Below are 18,120 nucleotides of genomic sequence, written 5' to 3'. Positions count from 1 at the left end.
GAAATTTTTATTCCTCTTACCCCTCTTGTCCTAGTTTGTCCAAGTTTCCATAATCCCTTCCCCTCTTCGGACATCCAACAAAACTCGATCCTCCCCTAAAACCTTTATCATTTTATGAATGATAGATATCATAAGTACACGAACAATTTTGAACAATAAGTACAAATACAAAAAATTTTGAATATAATAAAATTCATAAACTGTTTATAATTTAATGAAATAAACGGACGTCCACTGAAGCTCAACCCATCCCCTTTCTCTTGTCCGGCTTTATCCGACTTGTCTTAACCCTCTCCCTGCCTTCCAGCAGGAACGTCATTTATGGACAGCCATTTATGTAAAATTCAGCTTAGTTCACGAATCGGATGAAAGAAGGAATACCAGGTAACATACTGTACTGTACGTAACAATTTCAAAAGTCACTCGAGTATGAAATATGACACTTTTCAACATAAACCTGTAAGTCATATTTTGCCTTCAAATGGTTCTAATTTAAAAGAAGATTTTGTAAGTATATATTCAGGGATGCACAGACTTGTTAAGACCAAGGGCCACATAGATCCACTGTGGCTTATGGGAGGGCCGCCAGAAAAAAAAGTTGTTGTCCATGGCTGATCACAAAGAACTAATATTTGTCTACAATTGTAACAGACAATGAAGAATGATGAAGAAAAAGAAATAGAATTTTAGCACGATAAAGAAAAAATGAAGAAGAATAGCATAAATGCTATTCATCATCACTTACGTAATCAATAATTTAATAAATTAAATTACTGTATACAGTGTACTATATTTTTTTTATTAATATTATGATACACGCATTTTATTGTATATTATTTTATTTCTTCTAACGTTTTACTTTGAATATTTTACTATATCACAACTTCTATAAATTGGATATATACGTAAAACTTTCTGTAGTAATAACAACATTGAAAATTAAATAAAGCAAAATAACTTAATTTCATTAATAATAAAATTATTATAATTATATAGATCGCAATATTATCAATCTCGCTGCACTTCTTTTTAACTTTCAGATTGCTAATGGCCAAATGGATAAAACCACTAAACGGACTGGCTACGTGGATTTTCTGTCACGTATCTAACACTTTAGGACTTTCACATCTAGGACTTTCTTTGGGAAACGACTTATTTAGGTGTTCTAAATAAGTCCAGTTTTTCAAAGAAAGTCCTCTGGAAAAGCACCCTTCCTTAGAAGGTCGCCATGTGTTGCGTTGCCCTATTCCAGTGGTTCCCAACCTTTTTTCATTAGTGTACCCCGTGACATGCCATATCTCTAGATTGTACCCCGTGACATGTCATATCTCTAGATTGTACCCCTTGACATGTCATATCTCTAGATTGTACCCCTCATTTAAGAAATTTAGTGAGTAACCGTATTGTTAAATTTACATATTGTAACTTTAAATTAAAGAAAAAAAACTAAAAGAAAAAATGTATAATAAAGTTGTGATTGTTGCAAGGAACATTATTTATCTAATAATTTTTCAATACTATTAGTTTGTGATACATAATATATTATTTTTTCTTCCATAATAACTAACTTTTTTCTGTACCCCTAAACAACCTATCGCGTACCCCTAGGGGTACGCGTACCACAGGTTGGGAATCGCTGCCCTATTCCATCAAACAAAAGCAAATCAAACCTATTTCATTTTCACAGTAAATTGACAAAAAAATCAAACATATTGGTGACTATTATAAATAAAGTAGTTTTACTTTTATTGCACTTTAGTTTGGGACCACAATTCTTTAAAAATCATTACAAAAGTTGTTTATAACTATGTTAAAAACATATTTAACACATTTTAAAGAATTTCAAGTTTCGCTGATACAATAATTTTATTTTGAAAACTGAACGAATTATTTAGTAAATGACCAAAGTACCTATTATATAGACCAAAATTACAAATACCTATGAAGTCTCCAATATGCATACTGAAGACGTATCTATTTCTATTTGTTGCTTATCTATGGGAAAAATTCATCTGATTTCTACCGTCAGTTAATAAATTTAACTCTAATTTTTGGTTGACTATACGATAAGGGGTACAAAACTCGAATCAAATCCGAATCTCTGAATTGATTTATCATGCGAAGAACCAGTACACAATGAGATTTTAAAAAGCAAGTACCATTTTTGCTTATTACACGCCCATAATATTCTTATAATAGTTAGACTGCAATGAAATCAAGTATCATGAATAAGGGAGAAGATATTCCTGACCGAATCATGAGATCTGAACGTGAATCTCTTATACAGCTAGCCATGTAGGCGATCTCTAGAGATTTTCCGTGAGTAGACTGAATTGGGGCTTGGTTCCTCATCCTTCATTCATGCTGCTGACCTCGTTGCCGACCAAAACAGCTTGTAATTGGAAAAAAATTGAGGCCACTATAATATAGTTTTTCTACTTTTTTTTTTTTGTATAAAATAATGGAATAAATCATAAATAAAATGGATTAGAATTCTTACATTAAACAATCCAACAAATGAAAATTGAAATATTTCAATATTTTAAAATAATTTTTAAAAACAAAATCTAAATATACTCGTCGTAATCTACTTCATATTTAATAAACAAATATTTGGTTAATAACCAAATATTTGTAAAAATTGTCACTATAAAATTTTAATTATAGAAATTCCTTCAAAAGTAGTAAAATTCCATTGACAGCTTTACAACTTCATTAATTTATTCCTATTGTTCGATAGAAAAATGTAAAAGCTAAACTTATAATCCTTTCATAGTAACATTTTTAAAATACAAGATTTATTATATTCAATGTATAACTGAACTATAAAGTATGGTCGAAAATATAGACGAATTATTCTATATGAAAAATTATCAATGTCAAAATTCAGTCGTTTCAGAGAAAAATCAACAATTTTTGTTTTCATACTATGGCGCACACACCTTATATCTCTGAGAACCAACATTTATTGCTTTAACAAACGTTTTCACCTGATAAAGAAGTCATCGTCAGGTATTTTCAATTCTCTGGAACGTTTTTATGATGGTTCTATATTCTGTTTTCATATAATTATATAACAATTATAAAACTCAAAATACGTAAGTCCTGCCAGTAACATAACGTTTTAACGAAATATGAAAATTATAAAACTGTTTCATAAAATTAAAAATCGGATAATCATTCTTAAATTCCAAAAAACATCATTATTTTTACGAAATAACAGATGATTATTTATAGTTTTCGTAATAGTTTATTGAACTTGTCAGAGAATATCATATTTCAGAAATAAGTTTTGTTTATTACAGTACATTGATTAAATTGATAAATATTTCAGATGATAAGATGTTCTGTCTATAATAAATCAAGCGCAAATGAAAAATCTGCTAAATAGTTTGAAATATAATTTGAAAAATTTGCCTTTTTAAACTCGTTTATTAGACCGAAGAATGACATTTTTAAACGTTCAGAACTTTCGGTTGTATTTTAACTAAAAGAAAAAGGATTTATTTAATTATTTTATGTTAAATATTTATTTCGTTATACAATTCTAATATAATCACAATCTAAAACTCCGAATAAAATCAATTACCATTAAAGTTTGGAATATAAATAGTTAATAAACTATTTAGAAAAGGACGATAATTAACTTACAAATAATTTTAATAACTTATCTCTTATATGAATCACCTAATCAATCGAACTAATTATCAAAATAGGCACGTAAAATCTATTTTCCATTCAAATTTCCATACTTTACTTGTTCGCTATTTTTAATGAAAAAAAATTAATATTTTATATAAAATGTAATGCAAGAATATTAGATGTATTTAGTGATTAGATTAAGATTGAATTTGATAGAAGAGATAGGAGGAAACAGTTGCTTCCGCATCAGCTTGTTTTTGATTATCTTAAATTCAAACATGACCGCTTTGCACGTAAGTGTTTACTCTGTCCGCCGATGGCCAACCCTGTTTCCTGAATTTCCACAGCAACTTGTTCTTAAAACATCAGCGAGAACGACAGAACCTGTTTTTCGAACTTCCTTATTGTATTTCGAACTCAACGGAAGAATAAGATCACTTATAGACTTTTCCTTCCGGGAAGCACACAACTTGTAAAATAAATATTGTAATTCATTCGGAAGAAAAAAAACACGATATTTGATATGGAAAAGAATTAGTTTCTTCTATAATCAAATTTCATCTAATACAGAAAAGTGAAAATATTCGCAATTAGCACAACTATTTCAATATAACATATAACAATTTCAGTTTGAAGTGTAGGCATACCTATCTTCTTACAAATATTTATAGGTAAAATATAACTTTATGTGAAAAAAATATAAATTTTATGATTTGTGTCATTAATGAGATAAGTATCTTTCTTATTTTATAAAATAAATTCAGCTTTAAAATTTTTACTATTTTTATTAACGTAAAATTACTTTAGATATGGTCTTATATATATATATATAGAGCCTATATAATTTATCGAAAGAATCACTCTATAAATTATTGATCTAATTACTCCATAAAATCTTGTACAATTAAAATATAAAATTCGGAATTTATTTTAAATTTTTAAAATACATTATATATATATATATAACGTAATTTAAAAATTTAAATGATATATTGTTTTAAGTTATACTGTGTTTTGAAATGATATACTGTATTTAAAATACAGTATATCATTTCAAAACTGATATACTTTATAAAAAAGTGAAAATTAAAGAAAAGGAATCACGTCTTCTTTCAAATAATAACTTTTTCCTAATCAAAGCATCAATAAAGATCCTTTTATGATCTTTAATATAATTCATTTCCTATATTTTCAATAAAGTAAATGAAAAACTATTTCTCACTATTCCTATAAACAAATAAACATTGGCATGAGAGTTTGTGTTTGCAGAATAAAGGAAAAGCGAAACAATCGTACATAGAGATAGAGGTCAAATATGTGATGGGGATAGAAAGGCTATCCCCTAACCTACTCCGCCTTGTTTTTCTTATAACCTTGAACTCCTGCATACTGAGGGGACATATTCAATTCAAGGCCATCTTTATTATCCTTCACTTCAATATTTTCTGAGAAATGGATTCGTCTTTATTTTCTTTCAACACTATTATTGCATTTAATCACAGATAATAACAGAATTTAAAATTTTTCAATTTTAATTGCCATGCAATTGGTATAATCTAATGACGATTCGTAATTAAAGAAAAGAAATAATTTTACATTTGAAAAAAAAAATCAAAACTTCTCCCTTACATTTCACAAAAATCCATATTTCCGTTAAAGTAAATTTCTCTTTTCAAATTTCTAGAGCGTGTCTTTAACCTTGATAAACTAATTTTCTGCGACCCGTCATAAAAACTGGAAGGCAAGGTCTTACCTAACCAAGGCCCAGCTGGAAAATAAATGACTTTGGCAAATTCTAGGACATATCTTTCACTTACAATACTCTATACTCTGTTCCAGAAATTAACGTTTTATTTTTTAAGTGTTCAAATTTCTAAAGCAGTAACAAAAAAGATTCTTGAGAAATTGATTTACTTAAAACTTCATATTATATTCAATAATTCCGTTTAAAATAATTTGTGATAATTGAATTAAATAAAAGACTTTATTTAACGTAATTTTAAACATTGATAACATTTAATTATTATAAAATTTTAATCTGAGATAAAAAGTTTGTTTAGTTCACAATATTTTACCAAGAAAAAGGTCGTTGATCTTGACAGATTGAATCTAAATATAGATTGGCAAATGTCCATCTGAGAAAATACACTTCTCATAGCAATTCCTTTGGATAAAACACATTAAACTAAAATATTTCTATATTGAAAAATTATTTGCTTTGTTTCTAATTTATTACCTTACTAATAACTTGGAATTTTTTAAAAATACGCTATTTATAATGGTAATATTTTAAGTTATCAATTTATAAAATATAGATCTATTTCTAATTCATGTTGTACTTTTTTTAAATAATGAAGTATTTTAAACTTGTCTTTTTTTATAGACTTAGTACTTAATTAGAATATAAATTAAATTAAAAATATTAAATAAATTACATATACATTATTTCTTAAGTCATTCGGATTTTGAAAAAAATGCTTGTAATTACATTAATTTAATTATAAAATTTATTTGTCTATTATTACTATTAAAATATTAAGTTTAAAAAATTTGAATCATTTCATGATGCATCTTAAACTATCATCAACACCTGTCCAATAGTTTATATAATTTTATTGGAAATAATGAGTATGAAAAGATTCAAATTAATCTTACTTAAAGTTGATAAATCTATACGTTTATATCAGTTAATTTTTCACGTAATCATTATTACCTAAAATAATTAATTTTGATAATTTTTCAAATACAAGTTATTACAAATCATTTTGTAATTGTTCTTAATTATTACTTAATATTTGAAATTGTCTATATTTTTGTCTTTAAAGACGTTTGTTTTGAATTTAAAAACTAATAATTTTAACATATACAATTACTAAAGATATTTTAGTCAATTTTTCAAATCTATTAGTTTTTTCCAGTATTTTTTATGAAAATTTTTCTTATATGGAAAATATATTAAAATAAAATTTACTTTACAGTTGGGAAAGTTATAATTTGATAATTATTTACAATATAGATAAGCAAAATCAATCAACATGTACAATATATTTTTTCATATCCAACAATTTAATTATTCTAAAGAGAAAGTATATCAAAAATTCCATAAGATAGACTAATTATTTTTAGAAAATATAAAATAATTTTCAAATAATTTCACTAAGTAAGTTTAGACAAGAAATTATGTATCAAATTTACAAACTATTTATTTAGAACAGTGATTCTCAACCACTGTGCCGCAACACTTTAGTGTGCCTCAAGATTTTTGAAGTGTGCCGCCATTGCGAATACCCATATATGAGCGATGTCAGACAAATAGTTCTATTGGTTCTACTTCCTAGGACACATTTGGAAATTGTAACTGGTGTTACCGGAAATTGCCGGTAGTTACCAAGGCATTTAGAAAAGGTGACCTTTGTAATACAATTTCATTTTATATTTCATTGAAAATTATTATTGTATGCTATTTTTACATAACATATTATAGGTACAGTACATCTCTTAACCTAGTAAAATTCTTTTAAATTTATCTTATTATTAGTGTGCTGCAAAATTTTTAATTATTAAAAGTTTACCATGATGAAAAAAAAGTTGAGAATCATTGATTTAGAAACTAAGTAACATGAGTTTTAAAATCATAAATATGAAGTAAAAGTAAAAAATTAATATTAAAAACTTATACAGTTTTATATTATTACAAAATTAATTAACCATTATCTTAAAATATTTATTATGCTATTTAATATTTTGTTACATAAATCAAATAATGAAATAGGGTAAAAATTGAAACTATACTACTTCAAAGTATATTTTACAATGTAACATTGTAAAATATACTACTATTAATAAGAAATACATTATTATAAAATTCTGTTGTACTGTACATAGCTAATACTTAAATACTTTTAATTGATAAATTTAAATAGAAGAAAGAAATTCATTTGGTTTTGTTTGTATAAAACAAAAGCTTAAAATTATACAAGTTTATTTTACTTTACAAACATTATATGTGTGTTCAGAATTTACCTTTACTTTTAATATCAAAATTTCTAATAATTATAAATATAATCACTTTCTAAAGCATATTTAATAACCATACTAATTGTATTACATTTATCCAAATAATACAAGAAATTTATTTACAATAAATATCAAAATATTTAATAATTTTAAATGTTTTGTTAGAATAATTATTCTAATTTCAAGCATTTATATCAATTAATTTACATTCTTTATCATGCAAGTTTTATAGACTGGTGATAGAGCAATTTATCTCTTATAACTTAAAAATAATAAATGAAACAATTCTTTATAACTTTATTTACATCACGATGTAGAAATAAAAATTAACTAGAAGTCATTTATCATACCTGTCTAATAAAAATCTAAAAATGTTTATATTTATAAAAATAAAAATAATAATAATTAATTACTTTAACACAGTCAAAACTTGTATTATATTTAGCATTTAATATAAAATATCACATATAAAAAATATTAAACTTTCTGACAACTGTAAATTATAATGCGCATTAAAAGAAACTTATTGAAATTAATTTAACCTAAATTCTTATTGAGAAAAGTATTCTGTATAGAAATTTGTAATGAAAACAGAAATGATATTTGTGTTTACTAGTAAAATATAAAATAAAGTGCAAATAAACTGAAATAAATGCATTGTTCATATACCTTGAGATAATAGTTTATTAAACAGAGATCTATATAATAAAAAAAAATTTTAATATAATACATAAATTGTATATGCTTACTTTATGTATATTTTCTTCGTTAGTAACTGTTCCCGAATAGTAGAGTGAGGATTGTGGCATTGGTTGTGATAAGGAATCTAAAAAAACAAATAAATAAAACTAGCATTTAATTATATAGTTACTCATTTTCAAATACAGTCAACCTCCCCTATAACACTGTTGATAATTCCGTTTTATATGAATTCCATGTTGTACGAGTCATTTAGATTTTACAGATACGCGAGCCATTTACAACCTGGCACACGTATTTGTAAAATCTAAGTGACTCGTACAACATAGAATTCATATAAAACGGAATAATCAACAGTGTTATGGGGGGGTCGACTGTATTAACATTTTTCCTTTAATACTATTTTAAAAACATTTTAGAAAATACAAAATTAAAATTAAATAGTATTTCTTTGCTATTTTCGATTGTTTTCTGCTTTAAGATATAACTGTTCAAGAAACCAATTTTTTATATAAAAATATATATTTAAAATTTTTTAAATCTCAGATTCATTTCTATTCCTATAAAAACAGAATTAAAGCAGCATTAATTAAAATAAACTAAATCATACATTTCATAGAATAATTATTATTTGAGGGGAGTAAAATTGTGTTTGAATTATTTAAAAGGTAAATGTAACTTCTAAAAAATAAAATAACTCAAAATTTCAAACATTTTAAAATTTTAATAATTTCGAAATATTCGAAAATATCTGTAGCCCTTGTTTAAAATATTAATTTCGGGTACACACGTATCAAATACGATAAAGACTGTATTAAAAATGGAGAAAGTGACCTTTGGGATTTTAATATCAATGACACATTTACAGAAATATCTAATATATTCGATTAAATTATTGATATATTCTACAAAGTTTTTTTTATTTCGTAATTTTATTCCAAAATAAATGGCGTATCACGCTATCACGTGAGACGAAATTTAAATCTAGCAGTTAATTTCCGGATTAATTTTATTTACGAAAATATTTTGTTATAAATAAAACACATTAGTTTTGTAATATATTATTTTAATTTTTTTTTCTTTCTAACATAAAATTCAATAGAATACGGCATAAGAATCGTTCTCCATGGGATAGTTAGGGTGAGACTATGCAGACGCGAATTTAGTAGCGAGCGATATAGTTATCGCAAAGGAAGACCATGCACAAGCGAGAAGCGAGAAATATCGCTGGAGAGTGCGAATTTCTGGTTCTCGCCGGGGTTTGATATTTATCGCATCTCGCCTCTTCTACGCCACATATTCTCGCTCGCTCGCGTCCGCATAGTCGCACCCTTACAACCGTATTTACATCTCATATTTTAAAAAAAATTAATAATACTGAAACTGAACGACTTGGGCATTGTTACGTTAAACACCACAATTTAAGTTGATTATTAATACAAAAATTTAAAGTTTTATCTATTTGGATGTCAAATATAATAGCGTTGCCAACACCGAACCAGACAGTCCCTGTGACTATTTAATCTTTTCACTTAAACCCAAAGTAACCATGGCAACGCCGCCATATTAACATCCCGATATCGGTCATAGAACTGCCACTACGCATGCTCGTTTCTGTCTTAGCGAGATCGATTGAGGGAGACTGGAAAGAAAACTAAACAATGAAATATCCAGAAATATATATAAATATATTATAACCATAAACGAATATAAATTAAAAAAATATATGTAATCAAACCAACCGAAAATAAAATAAATCATCATCAGTTATTCATTAAGAACCAAAACCATTCGTTTAAAATTAAATATACTAATTTTGATGTCAATAGCTAAAAGAAAATTAAATAATAACTTATGCAATATGCGTTCTGGATAAATTTCTATATGATTCTATATTTAAGTTTAAAAAGGAAAATATCGTAAAAAATATGTGCTAGGAGAACTTACCGATGAAGTTCTCTCCCTGTGGATAATAGATACTGTAGGCCTCTCATGAAAGACTAAAATCATTGAACTGTTGGAAGTAACGAGAACAACGTTGGGGAGTAATAAATACAGTTGAAAAATAATTTATGATCATGGAAAACAAAATTTTACAATTCATTACAATTTACAATTTCTATGTTGCTATTAAAGAATTTCGTTAAATATAAACAGTAATTTATAAATTTTCTTGTTAACCTTAAATTTTTTTCATAGTAAATAGTGAGTTTTTCTAATATTTGCTATTCTCTCGCTCTGTTTTTTTTTTTTTTTTGTTTGGATTATAAAATGGAAGATCTAAATATGCAACTTTGATAGAATTATAAAAATAATAATAGATTTTGTACAAATGATATATACTAAAATTTAAATACACTTTTTTGTATGATGCTGAAAAAAATTATTATTTAAAATGGAGTTATTTAAATATAAAGGTATTTTTATTACACAACTTTAATTATTTTTGTAAAAACTTTTTTAAAACGTTTTTATAAAGTTATCGAATTTCAAGAGGAAATTTTAATTTTTTTCTTTTTTTTTTTTTTTTTGAAAACAAGTAACTAAGGCGTATAATATTTTCAAAGCAAACTGATATGTATAATTCATTTACTTATTATATTTATAGAAATATTAAGAATTAAACCGTATAAAATGTTTTTTCTTTTATTCTCATTAAGAAAAAAAAATATATTTTTTTCTTAATGAGATGCATACGATGAAAATTTTATATTTCGTGCCAACAAGATTAAATTCGATGGAACACATGGGAAGCAAAGCCTTTCTCTCTTCGATTATATAACGCCCTCTGGGGACAAACTAGTACAAGTTGAGAACAGGAAGTTTATAATGTACAGGTCACTTACCCGAGACCTTACGGGTATGGCCGTTATATCCTACTATATCAGTTATCGATCATATATTTATACATAAAAAAACATATTAATATGCCAAACGAATCTCTACCCTACAGCCATTTCCCTTCACCCTTCTTTTTTATGTTCCCGAAAGATTGCATTGGAGTTGAAGGATAAGAAATTTCAAGCTCAATTTATATGAAAATCCTAATTTATTATAACATAACAAATAATGTGTATTTATATTTAAGAATATCCATAAATCAATGATATCAGGTGAAGATAATGAGCATTTGGTTGATGCGATCGATTTTTCCCTCGCAAATGTTTTCTACATTTTCAAGGGTAAATACCTACAGGGATGAGATGACGAATTTCTCTATGTTATAGGTAGATGACTAAAACGCACATACACATATGTAGGCTGTATACGTTTTCCTGTAAACATTTATTTATAGTTTTAATCTTATTTGTACAGTTTTCTTTAACGGTTATATAACAGGACATTTCAGATAATTTTTAAACTGTATCCTAAATACAAAATAACATTGCGAAATGGACAGAATCTTAATATTTATAATTCCTCAATTATTTAATAAGCTTAAATCTATACATATTAACATTTAAGTGATTAAAATTTAATATGTTATTGATTATATATCGATATATTACTTATTTAATACGTTATATTGATATAAACGACGTCCTATTTTAACGGAGTTTTATCAGTGTTATTCTTCGTATAATTTAATTAATTTCGGGCAATGTGGTATTATCAGCGTCATGATATAGAAACGTAGGATGATATACAATACACGCAAACGTAGAAATACAGGAAAATGAGAAGAAAATAATTTGTCTACTTAATATATTATTTTCTGATTAGAGATTATATATATAGAACAGAATATATACAAACCAGAGCGAATTTGCCTATCTCTCAAATCGTATCCAGCTTGTGAAGATCTAGATGTTGGCGAATCCCTTCTAGACTCCACATTGACTAAACGCGATTGCACTTCCCCCTGACGGTGAAGCACAGAAATTGGTGAAGTTATTTGATGTATATCCTAAAATTTTACGATAATAACATCTAAGATGATAATATTAATAATTCTAATATTATTTATAATAATTTTACAATTAAACTAACTTGTATGTCTCCCGTTTTCGCTGTATGATAGTGAGTTGGTACCTCACGTTTGTTGGCTATGGGCATTGTACACAATAGATTCTGTAAAGAAAGTTGTTAAAGGTTGAATGAAAGTGAAGATGTACAGTACAAAAGGTCTGTATTCTAGAGGCCCCAAAAGGTGCATTTTATTTTTCTTGCTAATAAAATGTTTTTTTCGCAAACTGATTTTATTAAATATATTTAAATCACGTAACTTATGCATTCATATATATAAACGTTTTCGATTAATATTTCTAAAAACGTAAATTATTTTTTTGAAATTTTTAAAGTCCAAATTTCTCTTTTCATTTTCGATACATTTTACAATTAGTTGACTCACCGGCAATAGTCTGAGTCAAGCAATGAAACACACACGATTTTTATTATTTCAGCTGAGATCTTTTTTCTATACCTTTTTTAAAACCTTATATTTTGTATACTGGCACGATAAAGTGACCGTTTAACCAACACTTGGCAAGTTTTCCATCTTTACTTAGTTATTTAGTTAGTTTTCCATCTTTAGTTAGTTATTTAGTTAGTTTTCCATCTTTAGTTAGTTATTTAGTCAGTTTTTCATCTTTATTTAGTTATTATCTAACTAAATAAAGATGGAAAACTTACCAAGTGTTGGTTAAACGTTCACTTCATCGTGCCATTATACAATACATAAACAACACGGTTTCGATAACAACAATCTTATATTTGACAAAAAATTATTTGTGATATTTCTTTAAAACCGTATTTATTAATAAATGATTCAATCGCCCTTTCGAATATAACTCACATAAATAAAAAGAAATCATTAAAAATATTGTGTAATAAATTTAAATTACTAAACTTATTAAATATCGACAGTTAGATATTAAAAAAGTTATTATAAAAATATCATTTAAGCGTTTTATTAAAAGATTTTAAAACTAACGTACGATAAAATAAAATTTATTTGTCCCACCTGAGTTTAATTCAAAAAAGATAACACATCCGACTTCACCGCGAGAGAACACCTGCGAAATGCAAGTGTTTCAAGGCCATCAATGGTAATACATGTGTTTTTCTTCACTTCGTGACGTCATTTTTCTGAAAAACCGATCTTTACCGATCATTTCCAAGTAAGGATAAAGTTGCTCTAAATTATGATTGATAACAGTCAAGTTACACAATATTCATTACATATTTCGTGATAATGTGTAATAATCCATAATTAAAAAAATGATTAATAAACTTTTAAAAGTATTTTTTATGTTTTTTTTTTTTTTAATGTTTACAGTTTAAAATCTATTACATCACTATCACGTGAAAGTTTGTTGTTGTTGCATTGGTCTGTTATTGGAGTTTTTAAAGGGAATAACTACGTAAACATAATACCGGCATCTTATTGGTTTAAAATTTAGAACTGACGTTTTCAAACTGATTCTATTTGCTACGAAAATCATGGGGTTATTCCATGCGAAGTTTTATTGGATACAAAAGTCACATGGCCGAAATGCTGGTTTGGTATTGGTTAGTCATAAAGAAAACACATCAAGCTAAACCATGAAGAAGCACTGAGAAGGATGTCGGTGATCGCATACGAGGACTGTATGTTTACGGGTTTGAGATCGTATTGTACAGAAAATAGACTTTTTATGATAGATAAGTGTTTAATGAGTTAGTAAGAAGAGACAGAAGAGAATTGGGCGAAGTAGAGATAACAGGAAGTTTGATGTCAAAAAGGAAGGTGAGACGAAGTTCCTTTAACGGTCGCCATATTGGCTCGTTCGAATGTTATCGTTTCGGAAGTTAAATATAGTTTACAGAAAATGGAAAATCGGGATTATTTAAACGGATTTCGATTAGTAATAATGTTAGGTATTAAATTAGTTAATTTTATATTTCAGGTGAATGGTTGCGTTGGATTTTCGGATTTTCTATTGACGTAACGCAGCTGTCAGCCATTTTATAAATATATACNATCGCATACGAGGGCTGTATGTTTACAGGTTTGAGATCGTATTGTACAGAAAATAGACTTTTTATGATAGATAAGTGTTTAATGAGTTAGTAAGAAGAGACAGAAGAGAATTGGGCGAAGTAGAGATAACAGGAAGTTTGATGTCAAAAAGGAAGGTGAATAGTTGCATTTGATTTTCTATTGACGTAACGCAGCTGTCAGCCATTTTATAAATATATACAAATAGAGAAAGCTGTATGTTTGATGGTAAAACTATTGATTTGCTTAAATTTGTTTTAAAATTATGATGATCAGTAATAGTTTTGAGGCCATTCAAGTGGTCGGACTGCCGCTTGTGCAGCGCAGAGGCCAATATATAAATTCATCTCTCTATGGTATTATTAGCCCTCCTAGAAGGCAAACTTTGAATGTTTCTGAATGGGGAATACAAGTTCCATTTACTTGTGGCACTGGTTGGAGGAAATGTTATACACCACCTGCTACCACTGTTCCTAATAAGGCCAGCATTAATATACTGAAAAGAAATTCACCAAAGCTAAAAGGGAAGCAGGGAGCCAACCCCTCTCCGTCCAGAATGTCACCGACCAAGTCGACTGCACCGTGCAGTGACAATGGATTGTATGCTGGTGCCAAATTCAGTGATCCGCCGTCTCCGGCAGCATTACCTAAACCACCGTCTCACTGGATGAACGTGGCCATTGAAACCGTTGTTGACAAACCTTTGGCTGCAAATAATTCACATTGGATGAGCATGAACATGAAACCCCAAGATCCCTTTAAAAACTTTGAACATAGTATCAAAGAATCAGCACCAGAAAACTGTGTCGAAATGACCAATCATCTCAAACTGCTGCTGAATGTTCAAGCATAATGTACTAACATTTCATCATTTTTGTTTTATTCCTTTTGACAAATGGAACATAAGTTTAAATTTGTATTAAGGAAAAACAAAGTTTAAAAAAACTTTACAACTCCAATCATTCTCTTTAGAAAATTTTTTACACATGAAAAGTAGAAAATGCATATATGAAATTTTATAACTGTAAATAGGATAAGAAAATTTTAAAAATTCTTATCCAATTAATAACTTGAAAAAAATGTCTTTATAAACAAATCAAATGCCATATGCATTTTGTAAAGTAAATCACTTTAGTGATTAAATATTTTGGCTGTGATCAATTTAATTGGTGCGATGGGAACTTTAATTAGATGTGATTATTGGAGTTGTAAAGTAATTTATCTTTAAATGTTTTCATAGTTCAACATAGATATATATAATATATATACAAACAAACAGTATATATATTTATATACACATATAAGCTTCTGGTAGTTTTCCTTTTTCTTCCTTTTCTTTTTTCTTGCATGTTTTGTGATTTCTCTTTTAGCTTGTAAATATGCCACCTTATTGCTTGGTTGTTTCGTTATCTTAATTTTTTTTTAATTAGAAATTCAAATACTTAATATTAAATGCTAGTGCAGATTCCTTTATCATAAATTCATATATATATATTTTTCTTTTTAATATAAAAATTGTTAAAAATCCAATGTGTTATGTAGAAACCAGTGATGTGGTCTTAGGTGTTATGTATAGATGATACTTGATATATATATTTTTTCCCCCTGGATGTTTTATGGTTAGTGAATCTTGGTGGCTTGCTTTGTCTAGTCACAAAGACTTAGTTTTTTACTGTGTAAATATGTCAAACTATTTTTATGGTGTGATGTCACCTTTACATTTTTCCCCTTTTATTTTTCCATGTTGCTATTGATACAATGGGACTAACTGTGATATTCATAAGCCTCTTACGTATTGAAGAGGTATGACAAAAATCACAAAAATGTACAATCAATTATCATATATTATTTTATGTTAGTACATATTGTGCAACAGGCAACTGGATGAAAATTTTAAAGCACAAGCTAATGATGGGTTCAATATAATATGTTACATGGTCAGAGTAATGGTTTTGTGTGTCATTGAATCTGAGCAACACACAAACATTCCACTGTATTTACAGTAGCTGCCAAAGCCATTATGTCTTTCTTCAACACATTGTGTTGATATGTGTTGCTTGGGATCAAGAATATTGACATTGATTGCTAGATCTGTAAAATGGTACATCGCTCTGCAACTACCCATCATAGTTCTTTGTGACAGATAATTCAAGGAGGACTAAAGTAGAAGCCATCAAGAAACACTAACTCCTAGATGGAAAGTGAAACTTTTTTAGTTAGAGCATTGAGAACAAGTCATTTTCCAAATCCCATCTTAATACATTGCCTATAGTGCTAAAATTTAATTTCATTGATCATTCCATATTAAAAAAAAATTCATAAAAAAGATCACTTCAGTTTTTTTTTCTTTGCTTTGCTTCAGTGCTAATGACTAAATTGCTTATCTTTCCTTTTGCTGTTATGGTTTTTATCATAGAGAAAAACCTAAAACCACTTCATTCATTCTCTGAATGATTGTTATATAATGCATGAATGTATGTAGGTATGAATGTGAGTGTCTGCATGTGTGTGTATGTATGTATACCTGATTGATATTGAAATGAATGAATTCTCATTTTTCAAAATTGTTTAGTATTTAATGTTTCACAGTGAAACAACATTGTTTTTGTGATTTGTATTTCTAAAAAAAATTGCTTTAATCTATTACTAACTTAAGACTTTTGCTTAAGTTCCTTTTCACAAATATAAAAAAAAATTATACATTTGTATACATATATACATACATACGAATTTATATTTTAAATACAGTCAAACTCTGTTAACATAAAATTGAAGAGACTTAAAAATTAGAACTTTGTATTAACCGAAGACTTTTGCTTAAGTTCCTTTTCACAAATATAAAAAAAAATTATACATTTGTATACATATATACATACATACATAATTTTTTTATAATTGTGCCATCATTCTGAAAAAATATTTTTAACATCTTTTGTATATTGTGGTGGATGAGTATCCTCTAATAAAATATTGATTTCACTGAAAAGACAGTTGTGTTTCTGAGATTGTGAATGGGATGTAATGTGAAGATGTTTATTGTTTCTTCTAATTTTTATATTTTTATAAAAATTTTTATTGTATATGACAATATAATAATTTTATTGCATATAGCAATTTATAAAAATTAATAAATTTAATTTTCTCAATATATCATCCATATTTCAATATTGAGAAAATTTATTTTATTTCATGAATATATATTGGCTATATCATAAGTTGAAAAATAGTATTGTATTTTTGTACTATTGCAAATTTAAATATCTAAATTTAAAATTTAAAAGATGAAAATATCTATTTTTTATTTTATATTTACATATACTTAAATTTTGAAATAGAAATAGACATTAATAATTCAAAATATTTTCTATTAAAATTTATACAAATATTGTATTGTTACATTTCTGTTAACTGTTTTGTTATACTATTCTGTTTTCTGTTGTTCTATTTTTCCCATTTTAATAATTTATATTGTTTCTTTTTGAATAATAGATGAGGGAATCATATTTATTTCTCTAAATATAATATAATTTTTACTGTAGGAAAAACAAAATTGCCTCAGAATCGAAGGCAAACATCACATCCAAATGGTACTCTAGTCATTCAAAATGTAGATAGATCGAGTGATCAAGGCTGGTATCGATGCTCTGCAGCAAATTCAAGAGGAGAGAGTGCAGTTAGAGAAGTATATGTAAAAGTACTTAGTATGTAAAGTTATTTATATTAATTATAATCTTTATTAAAAATTATTACATAATTATATTTATATATATTTTTTTTTATTT

The 18,120-nt window shown here is 26.9% G+C and overlaps 2 protein-coding genes across 6 annotated transcripts in view; one reads left to right on the top strand and one right to left on the bottom strand.

Moving 5' to 3' along the window:
* LOC111631235 overlaps nt 1-13,494 on the bottom strand; it is a 35,662-nt gene extending 22,168 nt beyond the window's left edge. For 2 of the 5 annotated variants that reach the window (XM_023375436.1, XM_023375435.1), the window contains exons 1-4: nt 13,322-13,494; nt 12,349-12,429; nt 12,115-12,265; nt 8,409-8,485 (exon numbers count right to left, since the gene is read on the bottom strand). In XM_023375436.1, the coding sequence (XP_023231204.1) occupies nt 8,409-8,485; nt 12,115-12,265; nt 12,349-12,414 (294 nt within the window). In that variant the 5' untranslated portion in view covers nt 12,415-12,429; nt 13,322-13,494. Of the gene's footprint in view, nt 1-2,842; nt 3,488-4,752; nt 5,516-5,583; nt 5,807-8,408; nt 8,486-12,114; nt 12,266-12,348; nt 12,430-13,321 lie in introns of those variants that run through there. The other 3 variants (XM_023375438.1, XM_023375437.1, XM_023375439.1) reach the window with 3 other exon arrangements.
* Nucleotides 13,495-13,854: 360 nt separating this feature from the next.
* LOC111631240 lies at nt 13,855-17,023 on the top strand. Its single transcript, XM_023375453.1, has 3 exons — nt 13,855-14,086; nt 14,247-14,314; nt 14,528-17,023. The coding sequence occupies exon 3, from the start codon at nt 14,604-14,606 to the stop codon at nt 15,189-15,191; it is 588 nt and encodes a 195-aa protein (XP_023231221.1). The 5' UTR covers nt 13,855-14,086; nt 14,247-14,314; nt 14,528-14,603; the 3' UTR covers nt 15,192-17,023.
* Nucleotides 17,024-18,120: the final 1,097 nt, after the last annotated feature.

The sequence above is a fragment of the Centruroides sculpturatus genome, unplaced genomic scaffold (genome assembly GCF_000671375.1).
Source record: "Centruroides sculpturatus isolate CEXI.00-Female unplaced genomic scaffold, Cexi_2.0 scaffold50, whole genome shotgun sequence".
NCBI classification, from domain to species: Eukaryota; Metazoa; Arthropoda; class Arachnida; order Scorpiones; family Buthidae; genus Centruroides; species Centruroides sculpturatus.
Note: the sequence above shows the minus strand (reverse complement) of the source record. Positions and strands in the feature narration are given on the sequence as shown.